Source organism: Gigantopelta aegis, chromosome 10, assembly GCF_016097555.1.
Source record: "Gigantopelta aegis isolate Gae_Host chromosome 10, Gae_host_genome, whole genome shotgun sequence".
Lineage (NCBI taxonomy): Eukaryota > Metazoa > Mollusca > Gastropoda > Neomphalida > Peltospiridae > Gigantopelta > Gigantopelta aegis.
This window is the reverse complement of record NC_054708.1, coordinates 11,840,609-11,866,305: the sequence shown is the minus strand read 5'-3', so window position 1 is coordinate 11,866,305 and position 25,697 is coordinate 11,840,609. Positions and strand designations below refer to the sequence as shown.

At 36.0% G+C, this 25,697-nt stretch overlaps 1 protein-coding gene across 1 annotated transcript in view; it reads left to right on the top strand.

Annotated features, from left to right (window-relative positions):
- Window positions 1–17,126, top strand: part of LOC121383129 (nuclear hormone receptor HR96-like) — a 151,753-nt gene extending 134,627 nt beyond the window's left edge. The window contains exons 5-7 of the mRNA XM_041512934.1: window positions 1,322–1,439; window positions 7,741–8,195; window positions 16,502–17,126. Of these exons, the coding sequence (XP_041368868.1) occupies window positions 1,322–1,439; window positions 7,741–8,195; window positions 16,502–16,981 (1,053 nt within the window). The 3' untranslated portion in view covers window positions 16,982–17,126. The remainder of the gene's footprint in view (window positions 1–1,321; window positions 1,440–7,740; window positions 8,196–16,501) is intronic.
- The last annotated feature ends 8,571 nt before the right edge of the window (window positions 17,127–25,697 follow it).

Below are 25,697 nucleotides of genomic sequence, written 5' to 3'. Positions count from 1 at the left end.
GCAGTGATTCCTTATTTGTTTATGTTATATATATAAGTTAGAATGTACATGTGCAAGATGTACTACAAGGAACACTTTATGATGACCTTAAAAACATGGAAGACTGGTGAAATTTTAACAGTAATTTTTTTTTAATGAAAACCAAACAAAGTGCATGTTACTAACAACTATTCAGAAGGTATTGTGGATTAAACTTGGATCTTTATGTCAAACAAACAGGAATTAAAAACATTGAAACTCATAAGCTACTAGGAGTGAATGTTGCCAATTTTCATTTGTGAAATGCACAAAAGGATAACATTTATAAAGTGCTTAACTCCAAAACTGTGTAACTGTTAAAAAAGTGTGGTAAAAAATACCTGCCACTTAATTTAAGATAATATTATTTTTAACTTATATTCAGCCTGTACTTAAAGCCGCACACCCTAGTTCCATCCAGCGAAAATAAATTATAATTTGGTTAATCTACAAACCTGTAACACACTTAGATCACGTTTTTATCAAATGGAGTGAAAAAGCAGGTTTTATATCGATAAATACCATGGGAATCCCCATGTCCCAATTGCTTGAACTAATTTTGAAAGTTAGTATTTTGATGTCACCGGTAGACGTCGCTCGAAGCACAACAATGCCTACAGTCGCTCGAAGCACAACAATGCCTACGTCACGACAAATTTCACAGACTTGGGGTGCGTTCGTTTCACCTCTCCTGGACATGTTCCAACTGTTCTGTCCTGGTTGTATCCCCTCTCCAGATATCGTAAGACTTAGCAAAATTATTGGTTTTAAGGGTTTGTAACGTTTTGTATTGAGATACTTACTTGTCTGAACTTTATTGTTACTGAAAATGTTCACGAACTGTGAAGAAAAATCTCACAAATGAACAACAACAAATCGGATGTAGATTGCGCGAACAGTGCACGAGAAAACAAACCGAACCAAAATGATAATGGTCACGTGGTATACCAACGTCTGTGACATTGAAATGAAAATATCCGGTCTAAAAATAGATTAGACCTTGTCTGCTCAGTGATGAGAATCCATTCAATAGTTTTAGTGTCCAATGATAAGAAAAATGATGTCAAACAGGAGCACGTGATCAAGAATGCTAGTAATGCAACTTGTGATCACAAAGCATGAATGGCTCGTGCAATTGACAGGACACCGCTGTCATATCAAAGAGAGTGGTTACACGTTTATTTACTGAAAGATGTATGACCAGATTTGAAGTAAACAATATTCTACATGCAATTATTTGGAGCACAGGAACTTTTTTCCTTGAGTATATATATATATATATATTATTTCTTATTTATTTCAGTCGTTCACCTGCAGCTTTGATGGCAACTGTAAACTCGACTCTCACACACGAAAGTTCTGTTCTGGTTGTCGTCTCAAGAAGTGTCTGTCCAGTGGGATGAAGAAAGACTGGATTCTCAGTGGGTGTCCATTATAATGTGACAACAGTTAGGGCTTTTTACAAAGAGCATTACTTAACCTTCAGCTCGTTTTCATTGAAAAACAGGCCAAAGTCTCTTGTATGCTCATTACCATTAAGTTTCTCTCAGTTCCATCTTGCCATCAGTTAAAGATATATTTCATTAGTTGGTATATGGGGCGGGACATAAAGCACTCGCTTGATGCATGGTCGGTTTGGGATTGATTCCTGTTGGTGGGCCCATTCGGCTATTTGTCATTCCAGCCAGTGCACCACGACTGATATATCAAAAGTCATAGTATGTCAGCAGTATTTCTGCCAGAAAGAAAATTTTGGGTATGGCGCTATAGATTTGAATGCAACTACAGTCAACAGGGGGTATGCATGGGGGGGGGGGGGGGGGGGGCTCCCCCAGAAAGAAAATGGGTAATTTAGGGTTAGGGTTAAGAAAATCATACAGTAATTAATTTTGTCAAAAGTTTAAATAAAAAAAAAAATGTTTTAACCTCTGGCAGAAACCTTTATGTGCTGTCCTGTCTGTGGGATGTTGCATATAAAAGATCTGGTTTGCTCTCTAAGAATATATGTCAGAATTGCCAAATATTTGACATCCAATAGCCGATGATTACAAATCAGTGTGCTCTAGTGGTGTTGTTAAACAAAACAGACTAATTTTAAACAAAACAAACTTTAACCACATCCCTATAGTGGCTTTACTATCCCTGGAAGCCCCCTTAATACATACAGTTTGCCTTCATCAACCTCGGCTATCTGTCTAAGACAACATGTTTATATCCAATTTAGGTTAGAACTACATGTACTGTTTAAAAATTGTCAAAGTTCATGAAATGCAGTGTTTAGTTTAAAAAGAATTCAAATCCATAACCACCTAGCAGTGGCAATTATAATCTGTTTTGTTTTTATTACGCACCCTCAAATTATTTTCTGGCAGAATTAAGCCTGACCTCGGCTTTGTGGGCTATCTGTCCAGGACAGTGGGTTAATGGTTAGTTGTTAATGGTTGGTGATCACGAAAGAGAAGTCATTGTAGTGGCCTTATCCACTGAGTTGTCAAACTCGCTGTGGGTGGGAGTTGGAACTCAAGCTTAGGTTAAGTCTTTCTATAAAGAGCACTCATTAACCTTCTGCTGGTTTCCGTTAATAATACGTGAAAGCCTCTTGTACTCATTATCATTTAATTCCTCTCGGTTCCTCTTACCATCAGTTAAAAATCAATGTCATTAGTTAGTATCTTGTTTGTTTGTTTGTATATTTCTATTTAAGTTATCAAAAACGGTTATAGTAGTCAAAAATATGCGTTAGTGTTTAAAAACTAGGGTATGTCCCTTTAAGTCTGATGGCTATACCACTACATTGCAAGTATATACAGCTTCAGTTACCAGTTAAGTCTACCAGTAAAGAGTACTCATTAATCTTCAGTTAGTTTCTGTTGACAACATGCGAAAGCTCCTTGCACTCACTGCCATCAAATTTCTCTACTCCATCTTGCCAGTCAGTTAAAATAAATGTCATTAGTTAATGGAGGATAGCAAGTCTGATCTCGTCACTGTTTGTCTTTTCCGGAAAGTATATATTTATCCTTAAATTTGTCAAACCTTTTGGGTTTTTGGTTTAACGATACCACTAGAGCATATTGGTAAATTCTTCACTGGCTATTGAATGTCAGACATTTGGTAATTGTGACATTGTAGTCTTCCGAGGAAACTCACTACATTTTATATTATCAATAAGGAATCTTTTATTTGCAATTTCCCAAAGACATGATGAATAGTCCGTCTGGGATTGATCCTCGTCGGTGGGCCCATTGGGCTATTTCTCATTCCAGCCAGTGCACCACAACTGGTATATCAAAGGCTGTGGTATGTCTTATCCTGTCTGTGGGATGGTGCATGTAAAAGATCCCTTGCTACTAATGAAAAAAGGCATCGGGTTTCATCTCTAAGACTATGTGTCAAAATTATGGCCTGAATTCCCATTTTTATTTTGCTGTTTGTAGCTTATAATTGCTTAAAGATGATCTATCAAGGTTGAAACTACAGTATTTGGTTATTTTCACATTGATTTGTAATAAATAAAAGAAAGATGAAATAATGTTTTATTTAACAACACACACAACATGTTGTGCTCCATACTATCCTGTCTATGGAATGCTGCATATAAAAGATGATGTCCCTGGCTGTAAATCATAAAGAGCATCACATTGCATGACGGTAGTGGGTTTCCTCTCTCATTATCTGTGTGGTCCTGAACCATATAACTATAATTAAAATGTTTTCAGTGCATCGTTAAATAAAACATTCCTTAATCATTCCTTCCTCTTTGGCTCTATTCACCAAATGTTGAAATAAGTATGTAAAATGTGATGAAGTGACATTAAAGGCATACTGTCACAGATTTAAGGACCTTATATTTCTAAAAATAGATAATAAATAGAAATTACATTAATTGTTGGAAACCAAATCTAGCTATTGCTTCACCTTAAGTGAACCATGATGGAGTGAAATCCATGTCAACCTTCTCAGCAATTTTAGTTTTTGAATTATGGACCATTGCCATAATTCAATTATTTTTACAAAATATCATTAATAAATGGAGTATGGTGGTTATGAAGATGGTTGAATAAAGTACATTTAGGGACCAATCAAATTATTTTTGCTCAGGTAATACTTTGTTAGACCATTAAATAGGTCAGTGGTCTGTGACAATATGCCTTTAAACACGCGTGTCTTTCCTTTCCATATATAATTATATGAAGAGTTAATTTCCAAAATGTAATGTATCCATTTACTTCATTCTGAGAAAGTCATGATTTTACTGTGACATCAGATAGCATGCATCTCACGGAGAACCATTTAAAGTGGCAGATTTTACGGAAACTCGGTTGTCAGTCTATCTTCACTAGTACATGTAACTACAAAATTTGGAAATTGACATGTGAATATCACATTTTGATTCCAACCAATATTCACCATTTCAAGGTGACGGCACAGGAAAAATACAGATCCTAAATATAGAATTATCTAATGTCAATGAGTAAAATAATGATAAGATGTATGTTACAGCCTCATTAAATATGCATTTCTTTCTGTTTCTTATTAAACATGCATTTACAGGTACTGATAAAAGTGATCAATATTTTTAAAGAGGAAAAGAAGAAAACATTTTGAACTAATCATTTTTTACTTCTCATTACACCTGAGTAATCCAGTTTTGTATATAATTAATTTTTTTGTATAAATATACCTGTAATTTCTGAATTTAGGACTAAAATTTAATGTTTACTTTTTGTATTTTTATGAATGTCTATAGCTTTCCGATTAAGGACTAACACAAGATCAGGCATTTTAAATCTGTACCACTCACACCTCAATATTTTTTAATGCTAAGATTAAACCTTTGTCCTCAACAGGAGAGAGGCGAGACGTAGCCAAGTGTTAAAGTACACCTGTGACACTCTCAGGGGCGGGATGTAGCCCAGTGTTAAAGTAGACGTCTGACACTCTCAGGGGCGGGATGTAGCCTAGTGTTAAAGTAGACGTCTGACACTCTCAGGGGCGGGATGTAGCCCAGTGTTAAAGTAGACGTCTGACACTCTCAGGGGCGGGATGTAGCCCAGTGTTAAAGTAGACGTCTGACACTCTCAGGGGTGGGATGTAGCCCAGTGTTAAAGTACACCTGTGACACTCTCAGGGGCGGGATGTAGCCTAGTGTTAAAGTACACGTCTGACACTCTCAGGGGCGGGATGTAGCCTAGTGTTAAAGTACACGTCTGACACTCTCAGGGGCGGGATGTAGCCCAGTGTTAAAGTAGACATCTGACACTCTCAGGGGCGGGATGTAGCCCAGTGTTAAAGTAGACGTCTGACACTCTCAGGGGCGGGATGTAGCCCATTTTTTAACGTAGACGTCTGACACTCTCAGGGGTGGGATGTAGCCCAGTGTTAAAGTACACCTGTGACACTCTCAGGGGCGGGATGTAGCATAGTGTTAAAGTACACCTGTGACACTCTCAGGGGCGGGATGTAGCCTAGTGTTAAAGTAGACGTCTGACACTCTCAGGGGCGGGATGTAGCCCAGTGTTAAAGTAGACGTCTGACACTCTCAGGGACGGGATGTAGCCCAGTGTTAAAGTACACGTCTGACACTCTCAGGGGCGGGATGTAGCCCAGTGTTAAAGTACACGTCTGACACTCTCAGGGGCGAGATGTAGCCTAGTGTTAAAGTACACCTGTGACACTCTCAGGGGCGGGATGTAGCCCAGTGTTAAAGTAGACGTCTGACACTCTCAGGGGCGGGATGTAGCCCAGTGTTAAAGTAGACGTCTGACACTCTCAGGGGCGGGATGTAGCCCAGTGTTAAAGTACACGTCTGACACTCTCAGGGGCGGGATGTAGCCCAGTGTTAAAGTACACGTCTGACACTCTCAGGGGCGAGATGTAGCCCAGTGTTAAAGTACACCTGTGACACTCTCAGGGGCGGGATGTAGCCCAGTATTAAAGTAGACGTCTGACACTCTCAGGGGCGGGATGTAGCCTAGTGTTAAAGTACACCTGTGACACTCTCAGGGGCGGGATGTAGCCTAGTGTTAAAGTACACCTGTCACACTCTCAGGGGCGAGATGTAGCCTAGTGTTAAAGTAACCTGTGACACTCTCAGGGGCGGGATGTAGCCTAGTGTTAAAGTACACCTGTGACACTCTCAGGGGCGGGATGTAGCCCAGTGTTAAAGTAGACGTCTGACACTCTCAGGGGCGGGATGTAGCCCAGTGTTAAAGTACACCTGTGACACTCTCAGGGGTGGGATGTAGCCCAGTCTTAAAGTACACGTCTGACACTCTCAGGGGCGGGATGTAGCCCAGTGTTAAAGTACACGTCTGACACTCTCAGGGGCGAGATGTAGCCTAGTGTTAAAGTACACCTGTGACACTCTCAGGGGCGGGATGTAGCCTAGTGTTAAAGTACACCTGTGACACTCTCAGGGGCGGGATGTAGCCAGTGTTAAAGTAGACGTCTGACACTCTCAGGGGCGGGATGTAGCCCAGTGTTAAAGTACATGTCTGACACTCTCAGGGGCGGGATGTAGCCTAGTGTTAAAGTACACCTATGACACTCTCAGGGGCGGGATGTAGCCCAGTGTTAAAGTAGACGTCTGACACTCTCAGGGGCGGGATGTAGCCTAGTGTTAAAGTACACCTGTGACACTCTCAGGGGCGGGATGTAGCCCAGTGTTAAAGTAGACGTCTGACACTCTCAGGGGCGGGATGTAGCCCAGTGTTAAAGTAGACGTCTGACACTCTCAGGGGTGGGATCTAGACATGTGGTAAAGCGCTCGCTTGATGCAAGGTCAGTTTGGGATCGATCCGCGTCGATGGGCCCATTGGGCTATTTCTCGTTCCAGTCAGTGCACCACGACTGGTATATCAAAGGCCGTGGTATGTGCTATCCTGTCTGGGTTGGTGCATATAAAAGATCCCTTGCTACTAACAGAAAAATGTAGCTGGTTTCCTTTGTAAGAATAAAAATGACCAAATGTTTGACATCCAATAGCTGATGATTAATAAATCAGTGTTCTCTAGTGGTGCTGTTAAACAAAACAAACCTTAATTTTCTGACCTCGATCAATATATTTTAATGCTAAGATGAAACCTTCCTCCTCAACAGTTGTATTGGTTTCTTGTTACACATCCCTTGATCACTTTGTAGGACTGGCACATATTTGGCCAACATTATATACAAACGTTTAATGTTTGCTCATTTCCAATTTGTTGTTCAGCTTTTACGGTAATAAATAATACGGATTAAAAAAAAAAAAATGTATGTAATAGAACAAACCTGCCAATAACTTGATACAGTGAAACCCCTCTTAAAAGGACACTGTAAAAAGTCCAGTTTTAAGAGGTAATCGGTTAAGAGAGGTTCTGTTCTTCACTGATTTTTAGAAAAGGTCTGTTAAATGTAAAAGGTTTTGGAAAATAAATTGTGCTATCTGTCCCAATTGTAGGTCACCCTAGGGCAGGCATCATTGTGTTTCAGGATGTGCGCCAGATGTTTTACTACCGTATGACAAGTACATTGGCCTATTAATCACCACTGATTGCAGTATTTTGCATTTTCATATATGTACGTAACTTTGGCTAAAAATGTTGTTAGCCAAGATTAATTTATTTAACCAATATTTGAATTAATTTCAGCTTCCTGTAGTGATTCCTTGTTTATTTAACATTCCGACTTTGCTTGATTTTAATTTCAATTTCTACTGTCTGGTTTATATTTTGTTACCAGGCGACGAGGAGCTGTCGAAGCGTCGCGAGCGGCGGAAGTACCGGTCGCTGAGTGAGCAGGATGTGTACCCGCAGGTGGTGACGTGCTCCCAGACGAGCTCCAACGAAGTGACCACCAATTACCACTCCGACGACCATTCCAGCCCCTCCAGCTCAAACTTGTCTTCGTCGTCGCCGAAACTCGTCTTCGCCAAGACCGAACAGCCCGACGAACAATACCCATGCCCCATGTCAGACGAGATGCGCGCGAACATCGAGAACATGACAGAGGTATACAGCACGATCTTTGACGCGCCCTACACCAACACACAGGTCAGCAAGCTGACCACCGAGGACAAGACCACCACCGAGTTGTTCAATCTGACGGACATTTTTATACGACGCTTGATCAGGTGGTCCAAGCTCCTGCCAGAGTTCAAAGTGCTTTCCCAGGAGGATCAGATTAGTCTTTTAAAGGTGCGGTATCGTCCCGTGGTCTCTGGTCAGACCAAAGTTCCAGAATTGATGCAGCATTGTATCTTTAAAAAAAATTATTATTTTGGAGGGTGGTGGTGGTGGTGGTGGTTGAATAATTGCACAGAAATCTTTGAAGTTATTGATATGAGCTGCATTGTATTTTACAGAATACATATAAATAAATAAAATAGACATACATGTAGGATATCGGCTTTTTCCTGAAAAGGTCAGAATGGGAAACTCTGTTTGCCAAGCACAATTCCCTGTTAATTTTGAACAGGATAATTATGATGACCTATCTATTTTATTAACCATTTATTGTTTTTATCCTAGTCAACACATTTGTAAGAACTAATCTGATTGGATGTCTACTCAAATCTGAGGTGGTAAAATCTTTATTATATAAAATCTGTATTTTACCAGCCCCAGATTTTCAAATAGAAATATGCCATTGTTTATTCAAAAAAAATTACAATTTTTTTTATTCATTTAAAAGTAAAATAAAGAAAGAATAGAAGGGAAAAAACCCCATGTTTTGCATTCATATGCCTCAAATGTTTTTATCAACAAAGTGCCAGAAATCCATGATACTGATAGATTGGTTGTTATAGCTTTTAACAATACTTTTTGTCTTTTTCTGTTGTTTGTTTTCCTGCTTTTTGTCTTACCATTACGCAGAAAAACACAGAATTATAGGTATTACTTTTGTGATGGCGTCGGCTTTTGTGCTAAAGTTTTAATATTAAAGTTTCGCATAATTTACATCAGTTTCTCACAGACTACAAGTCCTAGGTAAATAAAATTTGATTTATAATGTGAGGTTGTTTATCACAGCACGTGAAAAGAATCGAAAATGAATAAATTAAACACTTTTACTTGAAATATTTTAGCATTTAGCTTAACATTATTTGTAAAGTTTTGTGTTTAGCTCCATTTGATTTCTCACTAACTACAAGACCAATAGTCCATCCCATCCGCCTATAGAAATGTTTTTTGTAAATAATTTCGGTTTGGTTTGACATAAGAAGAAAAGTAAAAGTGTTTTGGAAATAACAAAAAACGACCCCAAAAAAATATTCAGTTTTGAAATAAATAAAACTGTAATACATACCATAGTAAAAAACCAAAAAACCCAGCTTACATCGTTATGGTCACCATTTTGGTTTTATGGACTGGTAGTCTTGATACGAGATAACTTTATATGATTAATTTCACTACAGAGGGAGGAACAAGAAAATAATCAAGAGTTATCTCATATAGCAAAGACTATACCAGTCCATAAAACATACAAAATGGGGGCCATAACGCTGTAAGCATTATTTTCTTACTATGGTTTGTATTACAGTTTTATTTATTTCTGATCCAATTTCTTTTTAATTGCACACAAAAATGGTAGTTTTTTGTTATTTCCAAAACACTTTTACTTTTCTTCTTACGTCAGACCAAACCGAAATTATTTACGAAAAACATTTCTACATGAGGATGGGACGGACTATAATAACCTTGGATAGTCTTGTTGATGATCTCTTTGATACTTTATGAACATTTAGCCCCATAATCTGAAGTATATTATTAATATTTAAACATTTGCGTCTCGTTTTCTTCTTTCCATGATGTATGTTTCTTTTAGATTTCGCTTAGATCCAATTTATGATTCAGATCACATTGAAATATAGTTCTAGTCTAAGATAATTGTTTTCAAGATGAACACCTTATGGATGCTACAATCGGTGACATTGAATACCTTTATGGTAGGCAAGACATTTAATTTGACATAATTCTTATTTTTAGCAATATTTACAATATTTAACAAGTCTTATCTATATGATACATATATATATAAATCAGGGTTGAAAAAAATCGGATTTTTAAAATTTAAATCAGATTTATTTTATTTTTTTATTTTTTTTACTTTAATTTGGAACTTCTGAATTGAATACTTGCTCCCTATTAAATACACGATTTGGAAGCTTCACTGCATTCTGAAAGGAAATACCTCGAACATCTAGCAATGAGGCAACTAAATAGTATTTTAATACTTTTATTGAACAAAAACAATGTGTTCTCAGTGTCACAAATGGTATGTCCTTACGTGTTTACTTGCCAATGTCCAAAACAGTGTACCAAGTTTGACAGGTAAGCAAACTGCATAACATGTCACAAGTGTCTACAAACATTGCTTTTTGCTGTTCAACAATTTGTACATGAAGACAAGTTTCCCTGCTTTTTCGGTGCCGAGTCAGTTTCGTATTTTTGACTGTACAAGTCCGAATGTCGAAAACACAAGTTCTACTCCTTCGGCTCGGGGTAAAAGAACACACAGGGTACATAAAAAGCCATATACCCCTCGTGATGTTTCTACAACTTATATTATCTAGCATAAGTAACAATTGATTTGAAATAACACTTCATTTTTTGTACTGCAAGTTAATTGATAAATCACATGTTTACAAAATAATCAATAAAAATAAATGCAGTAATCATAAAAATCAATTGAAACGTAATCAAAAAAAAAAAAATCGAAATGCATGATTTAAAAAAAAAAATTGCAGTGATTTAAATCATGATTTAAATCAATGATTTAAATCAAATGATTTAAATCAAACAACTCACAACCTACACAATGTATGCCAGGAAATGTAAATTAAAATTTTATTACATGAAAATCTAGTTTACTGTTAGCAAAACTAAGTTTCACTTAACAGAAGCATACTTGCAATAGCTTCCTCAAAAAATTAATTTAAAAAACAAAAATTAAAAATGTAATTTTCTGACCCCCTTATAAGTCGACCCCCCCCCCCCCCCCCCCCAAGTGATAAAATAACATTTTGATGAAATTTGTTTTACTTATAGACATAGGTATACAGTAGATGTTAAATTTGTCAGGACTCTCCCACTGAAACGCCTCTCTAATTAATAAATATGTACATATATATGTAATTATTGTCATATATTGACACTCAATTTTATTTCCATATAGGCCTACTAGCTGTATTGAAACTACAATATTGAAAATACAATTTTAAAATTAGTCCAAAGTATAGCTGTAATATACCATGGTAACGATATACAATGTAGCTGTAATGTACCATGGTATCGATATAGCTGTAATATACCATGGTATCGATATACACATGTAGCTGTAATATACCATGGTATCGATATAGCTGTAATATACCATGGTATCGATATAGCTGTAATATACCAAGGTATTGATCTAGCTGTAATATACCACGGTATCGATATAGCTGTAATATACAAAGGTATTGATCTAGCTGTAATATACCATGGTATCGATATAGCTGTAATATACCAAGGTATCGATATAGCTGTAATATACCATGGTATCGATATAGCTGTAATATACCATGGTATCGATATAGCTGTAATATACCATGGTATCGATATTGCTGTAATATATAATGGTATCGATATAGCTGTAATATATAATGGTATCGATATAGCTGTAATATACCATGGTATCGATATAGCTACCGGCCTCGGTGGCGTCGTGGCAGGCCATCGGTCTACAGGCTGGTAGGTACTGGGTTCGGATCCCAGTCGAGGCATGGGATTTTTAATCCAGATACCGACTCCAAACCCTGAGTGAGTGCTCCGCAAGGCTCAATGGGTAGGTGTAAACCACTTGCACCGACCAGTGATCCATAACTGGTTCAGCAAAGGCCATGGTTTGTGCTATCCTGCCTGTGGGAAGCGCAAATAAAAGATCCCTTGCTGCCTGTCGTAAAAAGAGTAGCCTATGTGGCGACAGCGGGTTTCCTCTAAAAACAGTGTCAGAATGACCATATGTTTGACGTCCAATAGCCGATGATAAGATAAAAAATCAATGTGCTCTAGTGGCGTCGTTAAATAAAACAAACTTTACTTTACGATATAGCTGTAATAATGGTATCGATATAGCTGTAATATATAATGGTATCGATATAGCTGTAATATATAATGGTATCGATATAGCTGTAATATACCATGGTATCGATATTGGATATGCAATTTAAAATCTAGTCTAAAGTAATCATGGCAAATCAGGCTTATGTCACATGAGGGGTGACATGTGCAAACAGCAGGTTTTCATTTTGCTTTATCGGTTGCCATAACCTTTCAATATAGCCAGTGTTTGCAGGATCAAGAGCTTTTTACTGAACACTAAATAATAATAATAGGTTTTTATTTCAGATCAGTGATCCATAGAACATATTTTAACATCACATACAAAACTGATTACATAATATACAGTAGCTTGTGCCAGCGATTTACACACATATTTGACGTACACACTTGTACACCGCAGGTGGGCAAGTAGGTCGTTTGAGGTTTTTTCGATTCTGCTCTTCAGCGAATATGCTGTTGAGCAAAGTAAAGTGCCAAAGCTCTTTGCTCGATGACTGACAAACATCTTGCTGGCACTGTATGGTTGTCGTTACCCGATCATCCATTGGTATGCATTATTATAAGATATACTCTGTCAAAAAAGAAACGCATAGGTGATATGGAAAGAAGAAAAGTGTTTGATTTTACAAAATATAGTTTTTTTGTACAATGTTGCTGAATGACCATGTTTGTTAATGTTCCTGGAATGGGACAGCATGCCCAAATGCACACTAAAACAAATTTGCAGGAAATCGGCGTGAAATGGTCAGATTTTGGCGAATGCACGTGAAACTCGTGGAAAAGATTGGGGTAATGATGGGTATTTAAAGCTGCAATGCTCGCAATGATGCCTCATTTCCATTTTGACGTAGACGAGTTATAAGATGCCAAGACTAAGCCTGCCGCATCGAAACATTGCAATAGGCCGCCTCCAGTTAGGTGAATCGTAGTCAGGAGTCGCATGCCACATGAACGTCCATCATAGCACCATTTCTCGTCTCTGGGACCAGCAGTTTTAATCAGCTGAAGACCGGCCCAGAAGTGGAAGACCTCGCATAACAACTGCAGCACAAGATCGCTACATCCGGGTTCTGTACTTGCGTCACCAAAGTGCCACAGCAACGAACACTGCTGGATGCATACTTGGTTTGAGAAGGGTATCCGCACAAACCATTTGGAACCGACTTCGAGAAGCTGGTTTACGGGCTAGGAGACTGTATGTTGGCCCGGTCCTGCGACGTCAACATTGAAATTGTTAGCTGGTGCACGAATGTACAGGGGTGAAACTTTGGGAAACTGGCGACGAGTATGGTTCAGCGACGAGTCACGTTTCCGTCTACAGCGACGTGATGGATGACAACGTGTTTACAGACACCACAATGAACATTTTGCCAACAACTGTGTCGCCAAAGTTGACAGATTCGGTGGAGGAAGTGTCATGATGTAGGGAGCCATCACATACACCGGCAGAAGTGAACTTGTATTCGTACAAGGCAACCTGACAGCTGTATGCTACCGGGATGAAATTCTTAGCCATCACATGCTTCCCATTTTGGATCGACAGAGAGAACTCTTTCAGCAGGACAATGCCAGGCCGCATATGGCACATGTAACAATGGATTTCCTACAGAATGAGAACATTAATATGCTGCCATGTCCATCAAGAATGCCAGATCTCAACCCCATTAAACATCTATGGGACGAACTGGACAGATGTGTACGCCAGTGTGACCCGGAGCCTCAGGCGCTTCTGCAACTGTCACATGCACTGCAGGAAGAATAGACTAAAGTACTGTCGGAAATAGAATAAAAATTATTTTCGTCGATTATTTCTTTCATATTAAACTGACAAGTAAGTATTTTGTAAATACCCATTCAATGATACTTTACCTAATTTAGCATTTGCTTGCTTGGGCTCTCATTGATGTACAAGGTAGTGTTTACTCTTGAAATTAACCTAAAGATGTCAGTAAACAGGTGATTTGTGACCTTTATTGGAACAGACTATAACACGTTGATCGATATGTGTCACTTGTATTTACCCTTAAACAAACTTTTAATTTAAAACTGCAAGTTAACGGATTATTTTGAATTGCAGCATAAATTATTAATTATGACAAGCATATTTATTGAATATAAATTCAATACAATATAGTACATTAGAAATTTACACAATCTTGCAACATTTTAAAGGTGCTATATAATGCGAGCTGTGATAAAGATTCTCCAATAAAAATGTATTTTCTACCAGTAGATAAAATTATTTCCTATAATCTTTTATGGGCAATATTGTTAAAGGTGTCTTCTTTAAATGTTAAATCAAAATTTTATAAAAATAAATAAATAAAAAACATATTTGCAATAGCTGTCATTGTGCAACATTGAGATAGCACCTTTAATACCGGTATAATAGATCACAAACTCAGAATGGCTCTTGACAGTTTTGCTCAAAAGTTACTTATAAATGACTACAAATAGTTTGTTTTGGAGAGGGATAGGGGCAAACCATCATCAGAAAGAGTCCCTCACATATTGTACATAACAGCAATGAAATTGACACATGTTGACCAAAATTTGTTATAGTCTGTTCCAATAAAGTACACAAATCACCTGTTTACTGACATCTTTCTTTTAATTTCAAGAGTAAACACCACCTTGAGCATCAATAAGCGCCCAAACAAGTAAATGCTAAATTAGGTAGACTATCATTAAATAGATATTTATTAAATATTTACTTGTCAGTTTAATAGGTAAGAAATAATTGACGAAAATCATTTTTATTCTATTTCCGATAGTACTATAGGATTCCACATGCCCAGATTCAGAGACTCATTCAGTCTATGCCAAGGAGATGTCGCGCAATGATTGCTGCTGCTGGTGGCCACACAAGGTACTGATTTCAGTGCCCTCATGCAACGCTGTTTGGTGACGAAAATGCCTCTACTGCCGTCAGACCATAGCAAGAACATTGTCACATACTCATGTCAAATTTGACTGTAATACGATCATTAATAACGAAATTATGCCACTTTGTATTAAAGAGGTAATTCCATGAATATTTCTCCTATGCATTTCTTTTTTGACAGAGTATATGTTAAGATCCTTCATGGCATCCTGTGTAAATTTTACCTCAAATGCTGTAGGAATATATTATTTAGTGACAGTCCATTTCTGGTTTCACACTGACCCATCTATAACCAGTGTTTTATTTCTCAAATTTGACTTGACTCCCGTGGCTTTCACTTTGGGAATTTTAGCATTGTTTTTCCAAAAATTAGGCATTTTCAGTTTCATTTCAAGAACATCTTTTTAAACTAAGTTGGAATATAAAAGAGTAATATTATACATGTACTTCTATTTATTCAAATTAACATATCTACTTTGCATTATGAAACATTACAGGGAGGGAAGGGTTTTTTGTCAAGTGTTTTGTATCATTTTCAAAATATATCTTTATATAATAATAAAACTGAGAATTATTTACATTCAGATTGGGAATTGTTTCCTCCAAAATTGGAAATAAAAAACGACATACCCTTTGAGGAATGGTGGGAAATGGTGCCGATTATCGTATATATATATATATATATATATGTATATACACACCCGGTATTTGATCAAATCTCCAACCACCTGCACGGGAGACAATTTCTCCTGTTAAATGACATTTTTGTAATTATAAAAAAAAATATATCCCGTTTTGCCAAAATAACATAAGGGAAGTAACTCATTCTCATTCAGAAAATGTCGACTACTTTCGGTTTCCGAGAATGTAACAGGCTGAATTGTCCCGACTGTTTAACATTTGCCGAAGTAAGACTTGTGGGATATTTATATTGTTAAAAAAGCACATGGAGTTTATAAAATGACGTGCTATTATAATGTTTGTTGTCATCGTAATGGCTACGAAGCGTGTTGCCGCTAATTCAACAGGCAGTGTATTACCATTCAGTGTTGCCATATATATAACTATCCAATTTAGTTCTAATAACGCCTCTGTGAAAAACCTTACGAAACTGCTCAGAAAATGCATTGAGCCCTGTTTAATATCAAAACTTTAATTTTAAGATCGTGATTAGTTGGTTTTATCAAAACTTTCATTGTATTAAAGAGATTTAAAAAAAAGGAACATTCTTTTTATTTATATTTAGCTATTCTTTATTTTTGTTTTTGTTGAAGGTAAACGGGCCAAAGCTCTTCCTGTCTCTTTCAACATAAACAAACTGGTTCACATAGCACCTTGGGCATGTCCACCAATGTGAAGCCAAAGTTGCTCTTGGTGGGGGTGGGGGGAGGGTCTGCAGAGAGACTAAATGATTTAGTCTCTTTTGGCTTCATATACTTTTGCTATGGCCCCTTAAACAGTTAAATATTTGGTTTTTAAAAATATTTTTCTGTCTTTTTTGGTTGTCCATCAGGGTGGAATCATGGAGATCTTTGTGCTGCGGTCGGCGATGGGGTTCGATGACAACAAACAGCAGTGGAAGTACAAGACGGCCGACGGTCAGAAGAACAGCCTGGACCCGGACGTGATAAAGAAATCCATCAGCAAGGACATGTACCTAAAACACATGCACTTCGTGAAGTGTCTGCGCGAGATGACCCGGAGTGACCGTGTCATCATGGTGTTGCTCTTCATCATCGAGCTGTTCTCGCCTGACCGCCACGGCCTCGTCAACAAACTGACCGTCTCCCAGGGCCAGGAGAAGTATTCCATGTGGCTAAAGGCCTACCTGGAGTCAGTGAATTCGGTGTTCGAGGCGCACCAGCTCTACCCAAAACTGTTGCTCATGCTGCGCGATGTGCGGTCGCTCGGGGAGGAAAGTGCAATGATTGCCTCGAAACTGGACATCGGCAAACTCGACCCCTTGTTACGGGAGGTGTTCAGTATGAGTTAACACCGTTTTTTTTTAATTATGGCACTAATCATCATCCATTATTGTTTGTTAGTTTCATTCAACTTACTGTGCTAGCACAACAACAATGCTGTACGAGACCCAGAGGTTATAACTCAGGGTTGTATAGCATTGTTGATGTGCTAGCACTAGGTAAGTGTGAATAATGATGAAATTAAAAACAAATTTTCTAATTTTCTTTCATGTTTATTTTGTTTATGTTTTGTGTTTTTTTGTCAATAATTATAAATGATATACTGTAAATCATAAAATATTAGTGATCTTAACATTTTGTGAAATCTTAAAAGTGAAATATTAAGGACATAAAAGTTGAGCAAGGTGCGCATTATCATATTTTAAAAATAAAAAAGTTTTAATTTATAGGATTGGCTGAAAGAATAATTTTGATATATCCTGACATTATGTAGCTTACAGACTAAATTTTTTTCAAGAATTGCAGTAATATGTATGCTAGCGAGCTATTGTTATCATAAATAGCAGGTAACCGTTGTTGTGTGTTCAGTTAATCACCAGCAAAACAATCGCACAAAAGTTTTTCAGAACATTCTTTTGTAGGTCTCTTTTAAATTTAGCGTCATGAAATATTAACAATTTAGAGGGGGGGGGGGTGTGCAGCCCAGTGGTAAAGTGCTCGCTTGATGCGCGGTCTGTATGAGATTGATCCCTGTCGGTGGGATCATTGGACTTATTTCTCGTTCTGGTCAGTGCAGCATGACTGGTATATCAAGGCTGTGGTATGTGCTATCCTGTCTGTGGGATGGTGCATATAAAAGATCCCTTGCTACAAATGGAAAAATGTAGCAGGTTTCCTCTCTGAGACCATATGTCAGAATTATTAAATGTTTGACATCCAAAACAAACTTTGTATTAGCAATTTGTATGGCCTTAAGGCTAAATTCGCTAACATTTAATGCTCGCTAAAATTTCCTGATTTACAGTGTTAATATATTCTCCTTCATACAGTATTAACAAGGTAGTGAGTAGTTTGTACTAATAAAGAATTAAAAAAAAATTTGATCTAACCATTAAAAAGAAAAACTGAAATATAGACCCGAGTTTATACATTTATATGGTTACAAGCTAGCAGTCAAACCTGTGTTAAACAACACATAGTGGGGTTTTTTTTTTTTAAAGCCGCACACCCTAGTTCCATCCAGCGAAATAAATTATAATTTGGTTAATCTACAAACCTGTAACACACTTGGATCACGTTTTTATCAAATGGAGTGAAAAAGCAGGTTTTATATCGATAAATACCATGGGAATCCCCATGTCCCAATTGCTTGAAATAATTTTGAAAGTTTGTATTCTGATGTCACCAGTAGATGTCGCTCGAAGCACAACAATGCCTACGTCACGACAAATTTCACAGACTTGGGGTGCGTTCTTTTCACCTCTCCTGGACATGTTCCAACTGTTCTGTCCTGGTTGTATCCCCTCTCCAGATATCGTAAGACTTAGCAAAATTATTGGTTTTAAGGGTTTGTAACGTTTTGTATTGAGATACTTACTTGTCTGAACTTTATTGTTACTGAAAATGTTCACGAACTGTGAAGAAAAATCTCACAAATGAACAACAACAAATCGGATGTTGATTGCGCGAACAGTGCACAAGAAAACAAACCGAACCAAAATGATAATGGTCACGTGGTATACCAATGTCTGTGACATTGAAATGGAAATATCCGGTCTAAAAATAGATTAGACCTTGTCTGCTCAACGTTTTTTTCTCAAACGTGCGTCTGTTTTTAAGAAATACGAAAAATGCATTTTGTGGTATTACGAACACCAGGATTACCAAAAAACACTTCAGGTGAATGGAAATGTATATTCTAAATAATAAACGGTAAGTAAAGTGCAATTTTATTTGTGAAAAAATGGGTTTAATAGCGCAAAACAACGCCGTAATGGTTAACAACTAGCCGTAACTAGGGTGTGTCCCTTTAAACAGTTCGCTGCTTAAAGTAAGTCAGATTGAGAAAAGATTGAAGCTGCAACCACACCTCCCTATTTTGTAAGATAATTTATTAATGCAAACTGTAATTTTAAAAAAACATTTGTATGTGCTTTTAGGCGACTGCCTTCATACAAAATACCCCGGCCTCAGTGGCGTCATGGTTAGGCCATCAGTCTACAGGCTGGTAGGTCAAGGTTCAGATCCCAGTCAAGGCATGGGATTTTTAATCCAGATACCGACTCCAAACCCTGAGTGAGTGCTCCGCAAGGCTCAATGGGTAGGTGTAAACCACTTGCACCGACCAGTGATCCATAACTGGTTCAACAAAGGCCATGGTTTGTGCTATCCTGCCTGTGGGAAGCGCAAATAAAAGATCCCTTGCTGCCAATCGGAAAGAGTAGCTCATGAAGTGGCGACAGTGGGTTTCCTCTCAAAATCTGTGTGGTCCTTAACCATATGTCTGACGCCATATAACCGTAAATAAAATGTGTTGAGTGCGTCGTTAAATAAAACATTTCTTTCTTTCTTTCATACAAAATACAAGTTTCTTTTAATATTTTAAAAACCTGTTGTATCATTAAAGATGGAAGAAGCATGCATTCCATATTTCGGAAAATTGAACTTGCTAATAGTAAAAAAAAAGAAAAAAATTACATGACTGGATTAGCAATTTCTGCTGAACAATATGTTTAAGAATGGTGACAGACATTAATTGTGATAATATTATTTCTAATTTAAAAATGTTAAAGGTTAAAATATTTGAGACTATAAAATTAAGTAACTGGGAGTTTATTGGGTGGCATTATTTTGAGTTTAAAGCAAAAGATTTAAAAAAAAAAAAAAAATGAAATAAAGATAAATAACTTAAGTACATGCAGGCATTAGATACGTATTTAGCGATAAATCCTGCTCGGTTTTCTATAATGATCTCATACATCTACCTGAAAATCTATGTGTATCTCTGATTCCCGACCACAACATTTTGCAAAGCTTAACAGGCATTCTCATTGTGCGACTACAGACTTGTTGCATGCGATCGAATCATACTGTGAAAACAACAAGTCGTATCGGAATTATACCGATTACAACATGCCTTTCCTATTTCTGACGACAATCGTAAGCGACAAGTTGGTGCGACAAATTGCATAATGAGAACACTGCTTTAATAGAAAAGTTTTTAACTTATTTTAAAAAAGCTATATTTATTGTAGTACTATTCGAGTTGAAACATTTATTTGTTTTAATTAAGTGGTTTCCGGTTTAGAGAGGCAAATGGAATATTATTTTATTTTAAAAAAACTGAATTGTTTTGCTTAACAAGCATGTTTATTTTATTTTAATCTAACATGTTCAGAGAGGCAAATTTCAACTTTAATAATTGCCACTTTCAGGTGTCTTATGTATATTTGTATGTTGGACAGAGAGACCTTTTATTTATATTTACAAACTGTGCCATATTTTAAAATTAACTACTTTTATGTGTGTGTGTTTGTGTGTGTGTGTGTGTGTGTGTGTGTGTGTGTGTGTGCACGTGTGCCTGTGTGTGTGTGTGTGTGTATATATAGTATTTTATTTGTTTCACAGAAGGTCTGTTTGAAAGTTGCACTCATAGTAAAGTTGTATTATATATTTGGATAACAGTTATAATTATATACATGTAGATATCAATTAATCACTAAAATTATTTGGTTTTAATCTTTCTTAACAATTATCTTTTCTTGAAGTATCAAGGCATATACAAATACAAGATTAGCTCTTTGAACATTGTTGAAGGAAAAAATATATATATACATGGATAATTTAAGTATTTTTTCTGAATACATGCTAATAGATGGAATTATTTAAGTATATTTTCTGAATACATGCTAATGGACTCATGGAATATTTAAACAGAAAACTTAGTACATGTATTTGGCTTGTTGGATAAGCCAATTGAAGTCCAATACTATGTAAAGGATTTCTGTATTATATGGCAGCAAATATATTTTATTACATTACTGGTAAATGTCATGCATTCAGACTATACAAAGATGTAAACATTGTTATTATTGACAGTAACTGTTACATTTACTACATTATTCATTTTGTCGATTCATTTGTCTGATAGTCCCCTCTTCAATTAAGTTACATATAGGTATTGCTTTTGTTTCTTTTCTCTCATATTATGACATACAAACACTTACATTTTATTAGTCAGTATTATTTTAAAGGGTAATTACAGGTAGTACTATCATAAACATATTCTCTGCTTGCTTAACTAATTTTGACTAATTCTATATCTTTGTGTTAATTTAGATTAACGTCTAATATTTCAAGGTTTTTGCATTCATTAAATAAATAAAAAGTAAACAAGCAAACAAATAAAAACAACTGCATTTAATATGTACGGCATTTAGAGTCAAACGTCTGTCTGTATGGTTATATGGTCCACGTTAAACGTTTTATAAGTGTGAGAACAGTAGGTATGAAATAACACTAAACTAATGAGATATTGTTTTAAAACTTTAGACGTCTTTATTTAATACAGTAAAAATATACAAACTAAACAAAAAAACAGAGATTATTTTATAAAGAAAAAAAAAATCATTTCAGTTTCATATTTGTCTTCTCGAGACACTAAATGCTGAAGAATTGTCCCCTTTTTTTTTTTTTTTTTCTCTTTAAACTGGTATACTGTTACACAGAACCTATTTTGATTTTGAGTAAATACATGGCATCCAGAACTAAAAAACTTTCTTTAACTGGTACGTGTCAATATGTTCTGTTCTATTAAGTTTTGAAACCTACATTTTGCCTCTTTTTTGTTGTTGTTTTAAAATGTGAGTGGGATTGATGTTAAGAGCTGAGGATGGAGGTGGGAGGGTAGGATAGGGGAGGTGGATTTCTTTGCCTTGATCTGCCTCTGAACACACAAAACATACAGGCCAAATTTACAAAAACTGTTTTAGTCTTAAACATGTGTATTATATCTAATAGCATATGTAGTTTACAGTGCTTAAAACAAAACCAGGTTTTGTAAATTCAGCCCTATGTATATCTGAGTGACTTTGTCCTCAATGTATTATATGTTTTACTGTTTATATATTCGGACAGAAATAAGTTAACTAGTTAAATTTGTTATCTCTCTCTTCACAAATGTTAATTTGTGTGCCTTTAATTAGCACTGTACGTATGTTATGTTAGTGTGTGTTTATGTCTTATATTACGGTGTACATTAATAATGTCATTATATACATGTCTATGTAAACGTTCAGATACTTGCTCACGTTGTTATATCACGGTGTGATGATCGTGAGTAAAGAGATTATTTTTGAAAATGATCATATTATTTGTTGTTAATTATAATGTCGTACCGGTGTATAAATGATATTCTGTGTGCGCGACTCTACGGTAGGTTTTACGACAGTGCGGTGGATATTCGCCGTCTGCCCACTTTACGGTTTGATGGGATATAGTTTTTTACCCATCAGTTCATTGAATCACTTTTCTACCCTTCATCTTTCATCCCATAAGTGGCATTTTAGGCGTTTGACAGTTTGTAGCATAACTTGGAGGTATGAGGGAAGATAACTATCTAAATATTTAATAATGTGGGTTAAAGGAACTATCCAGAGTTAGTAAACATAGTAACGTTTTTCCAAATAATAAATCCCTTATAAAAACTAAAACTATACCCAAACAAAAATGCATGCTTACGGCTAGGTTGTCGCAAGGTGGATTTAAGTTTGTTACAAGGTAGTACAAGTAATGCAACCTATTTGCGAGCTAACATTTAGCTAACGTAAGCTAGTTGGCAATTCTGCAAGATTGCCACAATCATGTCTTCATTTGTACAAGGTTACTGCATGCATATCTTCAACTATGCAAGCTTCCCTCGAGCATGTCTTCACTTGTGGAAGCTTGCGTATACTTCTTGAATACAGTTTATTGTTTAGAGTATCAGTTTCTGTCTTCTTGAATACAGTTTATTTTTTAGAGTACCAGTTTCTGTAGTCTTGAATACAGTTTATTGTTTAGAGTATCAGTTTCTGTCATCTTGAATACAGTTTATTGTTTAGAGTATCAGTTTCTGTCATCTTGAATACAGTTTATTGTTTAGAGTATCAGTGTCTGTCATCTTGAATACAGTTTATTGTTTAGAGTATCAGTTTCTGTCTGTTGAATATGTTGCTGGTCGTCGTTTATGTTTGTAGTAGCTCAAATAATGTTTTACTTCTTATATAAATGTTTTTCATATGTACGAAATAATCTGGACTTAAAATACAGTTTGAGTCACTTGGGACAAGAACACATTGTATTTACAGACAATGACATTGTTTTGGGGGGGTTTAATGGTTTTACCGGTAATATGTAATATTAGATGTTAAAAAGGCTCTGTTAGTTGAAAACATGTTACAATGGCTGCAAACTCAGGACAGTTTTTTTTAAATATTCAGTTTGCATATTTGTCCAGCATGGGTGAAACGATGTTAGATTTTGCTGCATTGGAGTTTTATGGTTTTAAGTTGTGTGAACGACAAGAACAGAACGAAATGTATTTCTCACTGAGAAATTATCATACATTGTTGTAACGTACTGTATTATTGGATAATTTAGCACTTACAAACGAATTACCTTGAAGATTCTTTACAAAACATACAAAATGACATCACATAGTTTAAATTATCAGTCTGCGAAATTAGCCTGTTTTAAAAATGCATAAACAGTTAACTTGTCAAAACCCTGATATAACTATTACTCATCGTAAAATATTAATAAAACATTAGTTTGTCTTTATACATTGTTTACTCATATGGCCATATTATAAGTATTACTAATAAATGCATGATATGCTACTTTATGTTACATATGCTATACATTTAAGCGGGTAAAATTTGGCAAGTTCATTCAGGCAAGTAAATTTTACAAGCCCACTTGCCCGAAGGGGCAAGTGTCTCAAAACGTTTTTTGTGAAGACTGAATTATAAGAGCTTGCATTTATTCTTGTCTGTTTTCATTGTTAAATTTTGTATTAAATATTATTCTAATACAAAATTCATTATAGATTTTTTTAACAGGGTTAATTATTTTTTTAAAAAAATTTACAAACTTTTTTGTAAATTATTGATGAACTTGAAGGAAAGATCAAGTTATGGCAATACCAGTACTTAACAGTTAGTATGTGAAGTGGTTTACATCATTTCTATGTACACGAACATGACAAAAACAAAACTATTAAAATGCCTTTCAAGGACAAAAAAGAAGGAAGAAAAAAGCTGAGGTTATATAAATAGAATAACAAACTCGGTACCAGTTATTTTCAAATTTATGTCCCTTATATTATTTCTCACTTGCTAAAACTTGTGACAGTCTTAGTGAAAATATTTGATAATAACTGGTTCAGTAACGCGTTTATTATCCTTTATATGTTACCACACAGGAAAGTATCTGGCACAGTTGAAGTAGTTGGGGAAGAAGAAGCAATAACATCATTTTAAATGTCCTGGAAAAGTCCTGAAAAGTTCCTGGAATTTTATGATTTTTCAAGTGTAACAACCCTGTTTGCTATGAAATTTATGATGCTATCATGTTAGTAAAGCACATGGCTTTGCCAAGAGTTAAAATTGCCAAGAGGCAGACAACAAATGGCACTCAAAATGCTGATAATCCATTTTACAAGCAACGTTTGCTTTTGTTTGTATTTTTGACAGTATTCCAGATATATTGAGAATTGTTGATTTCCAGGATCAATAACATAAACCTCATGATTTTATCCACGTTCGCTCGTCTTCCACATTACTGTCACAAAAGTTACACATCAAGTCTAATTAGGAGTCTTATTCTGATACTGATTTCTAGAACTACAACTCACTTTCTGACATTTGCTTTGCTTTCTGGCTTTGCTTTAAATTGAGCTTAAAATTAGAAAAGCAATTCTACAAAATGAATTTTGAGCCTTGTGTGGGCATGCAATATTTGGTTGAAAGACTTGTCTCCAATGTTTTAAACTAACCAAAAGATTTTTAATGAACAAAGTCACTTCAAAACATCACTGTAGTGGCTTCAGAATGCACACTTGGATAAAATAATTGAGCATAGATGTTGAGAATTCATCCTAATTAAGCAAAATAGTTGTGCAGTAATAAAACATTCTGTGAATGGTAGAGAAAATTATGCATTCTTACATTTTTACAAGACACATTAATTCATGTGAATCATCATTCTGTTTGTATGTTGGATAAGCTACTTTAAATATACAGTCAAGGGACAGGTTTGACTGTACATATAATAAATTGTTATATTCTGAAAATAAAAGTTGGAACTTTATTCATGTGTAAGAAAAATTTGTGTATTCAACCCTTACAATTATGAAATTATTTGCAGCAAAAAAACATGCCTTCGACAAAAATAATCAAATATAGTTCACAACCCCCCAAAAAAGTGCCATGGCGAATTAAAAACTTCACGGCATTGCCAATTGCCTTGGACAATTGCAGGAGTTGTGCATGTATTCCAAGAATGTTCTAGACTGATTTTTGGAGACTTGATGTTCAGGATTTTATAGTCAACTTAAAACATACTATCTTACTGCAAATCATTTTGTTTAAAATGCACCCACAGAACAAGTGTTTTACAGTTAGGCAAACTCATCGGGTTACATAAAAATAATCCGAAAAATTACTTGATTACTTAGCTAAAAGCATGTGAATAGACTTCTGTTGCCCATGATTTTAAAATAATGTCAAGTGTTTCCAATTTTGA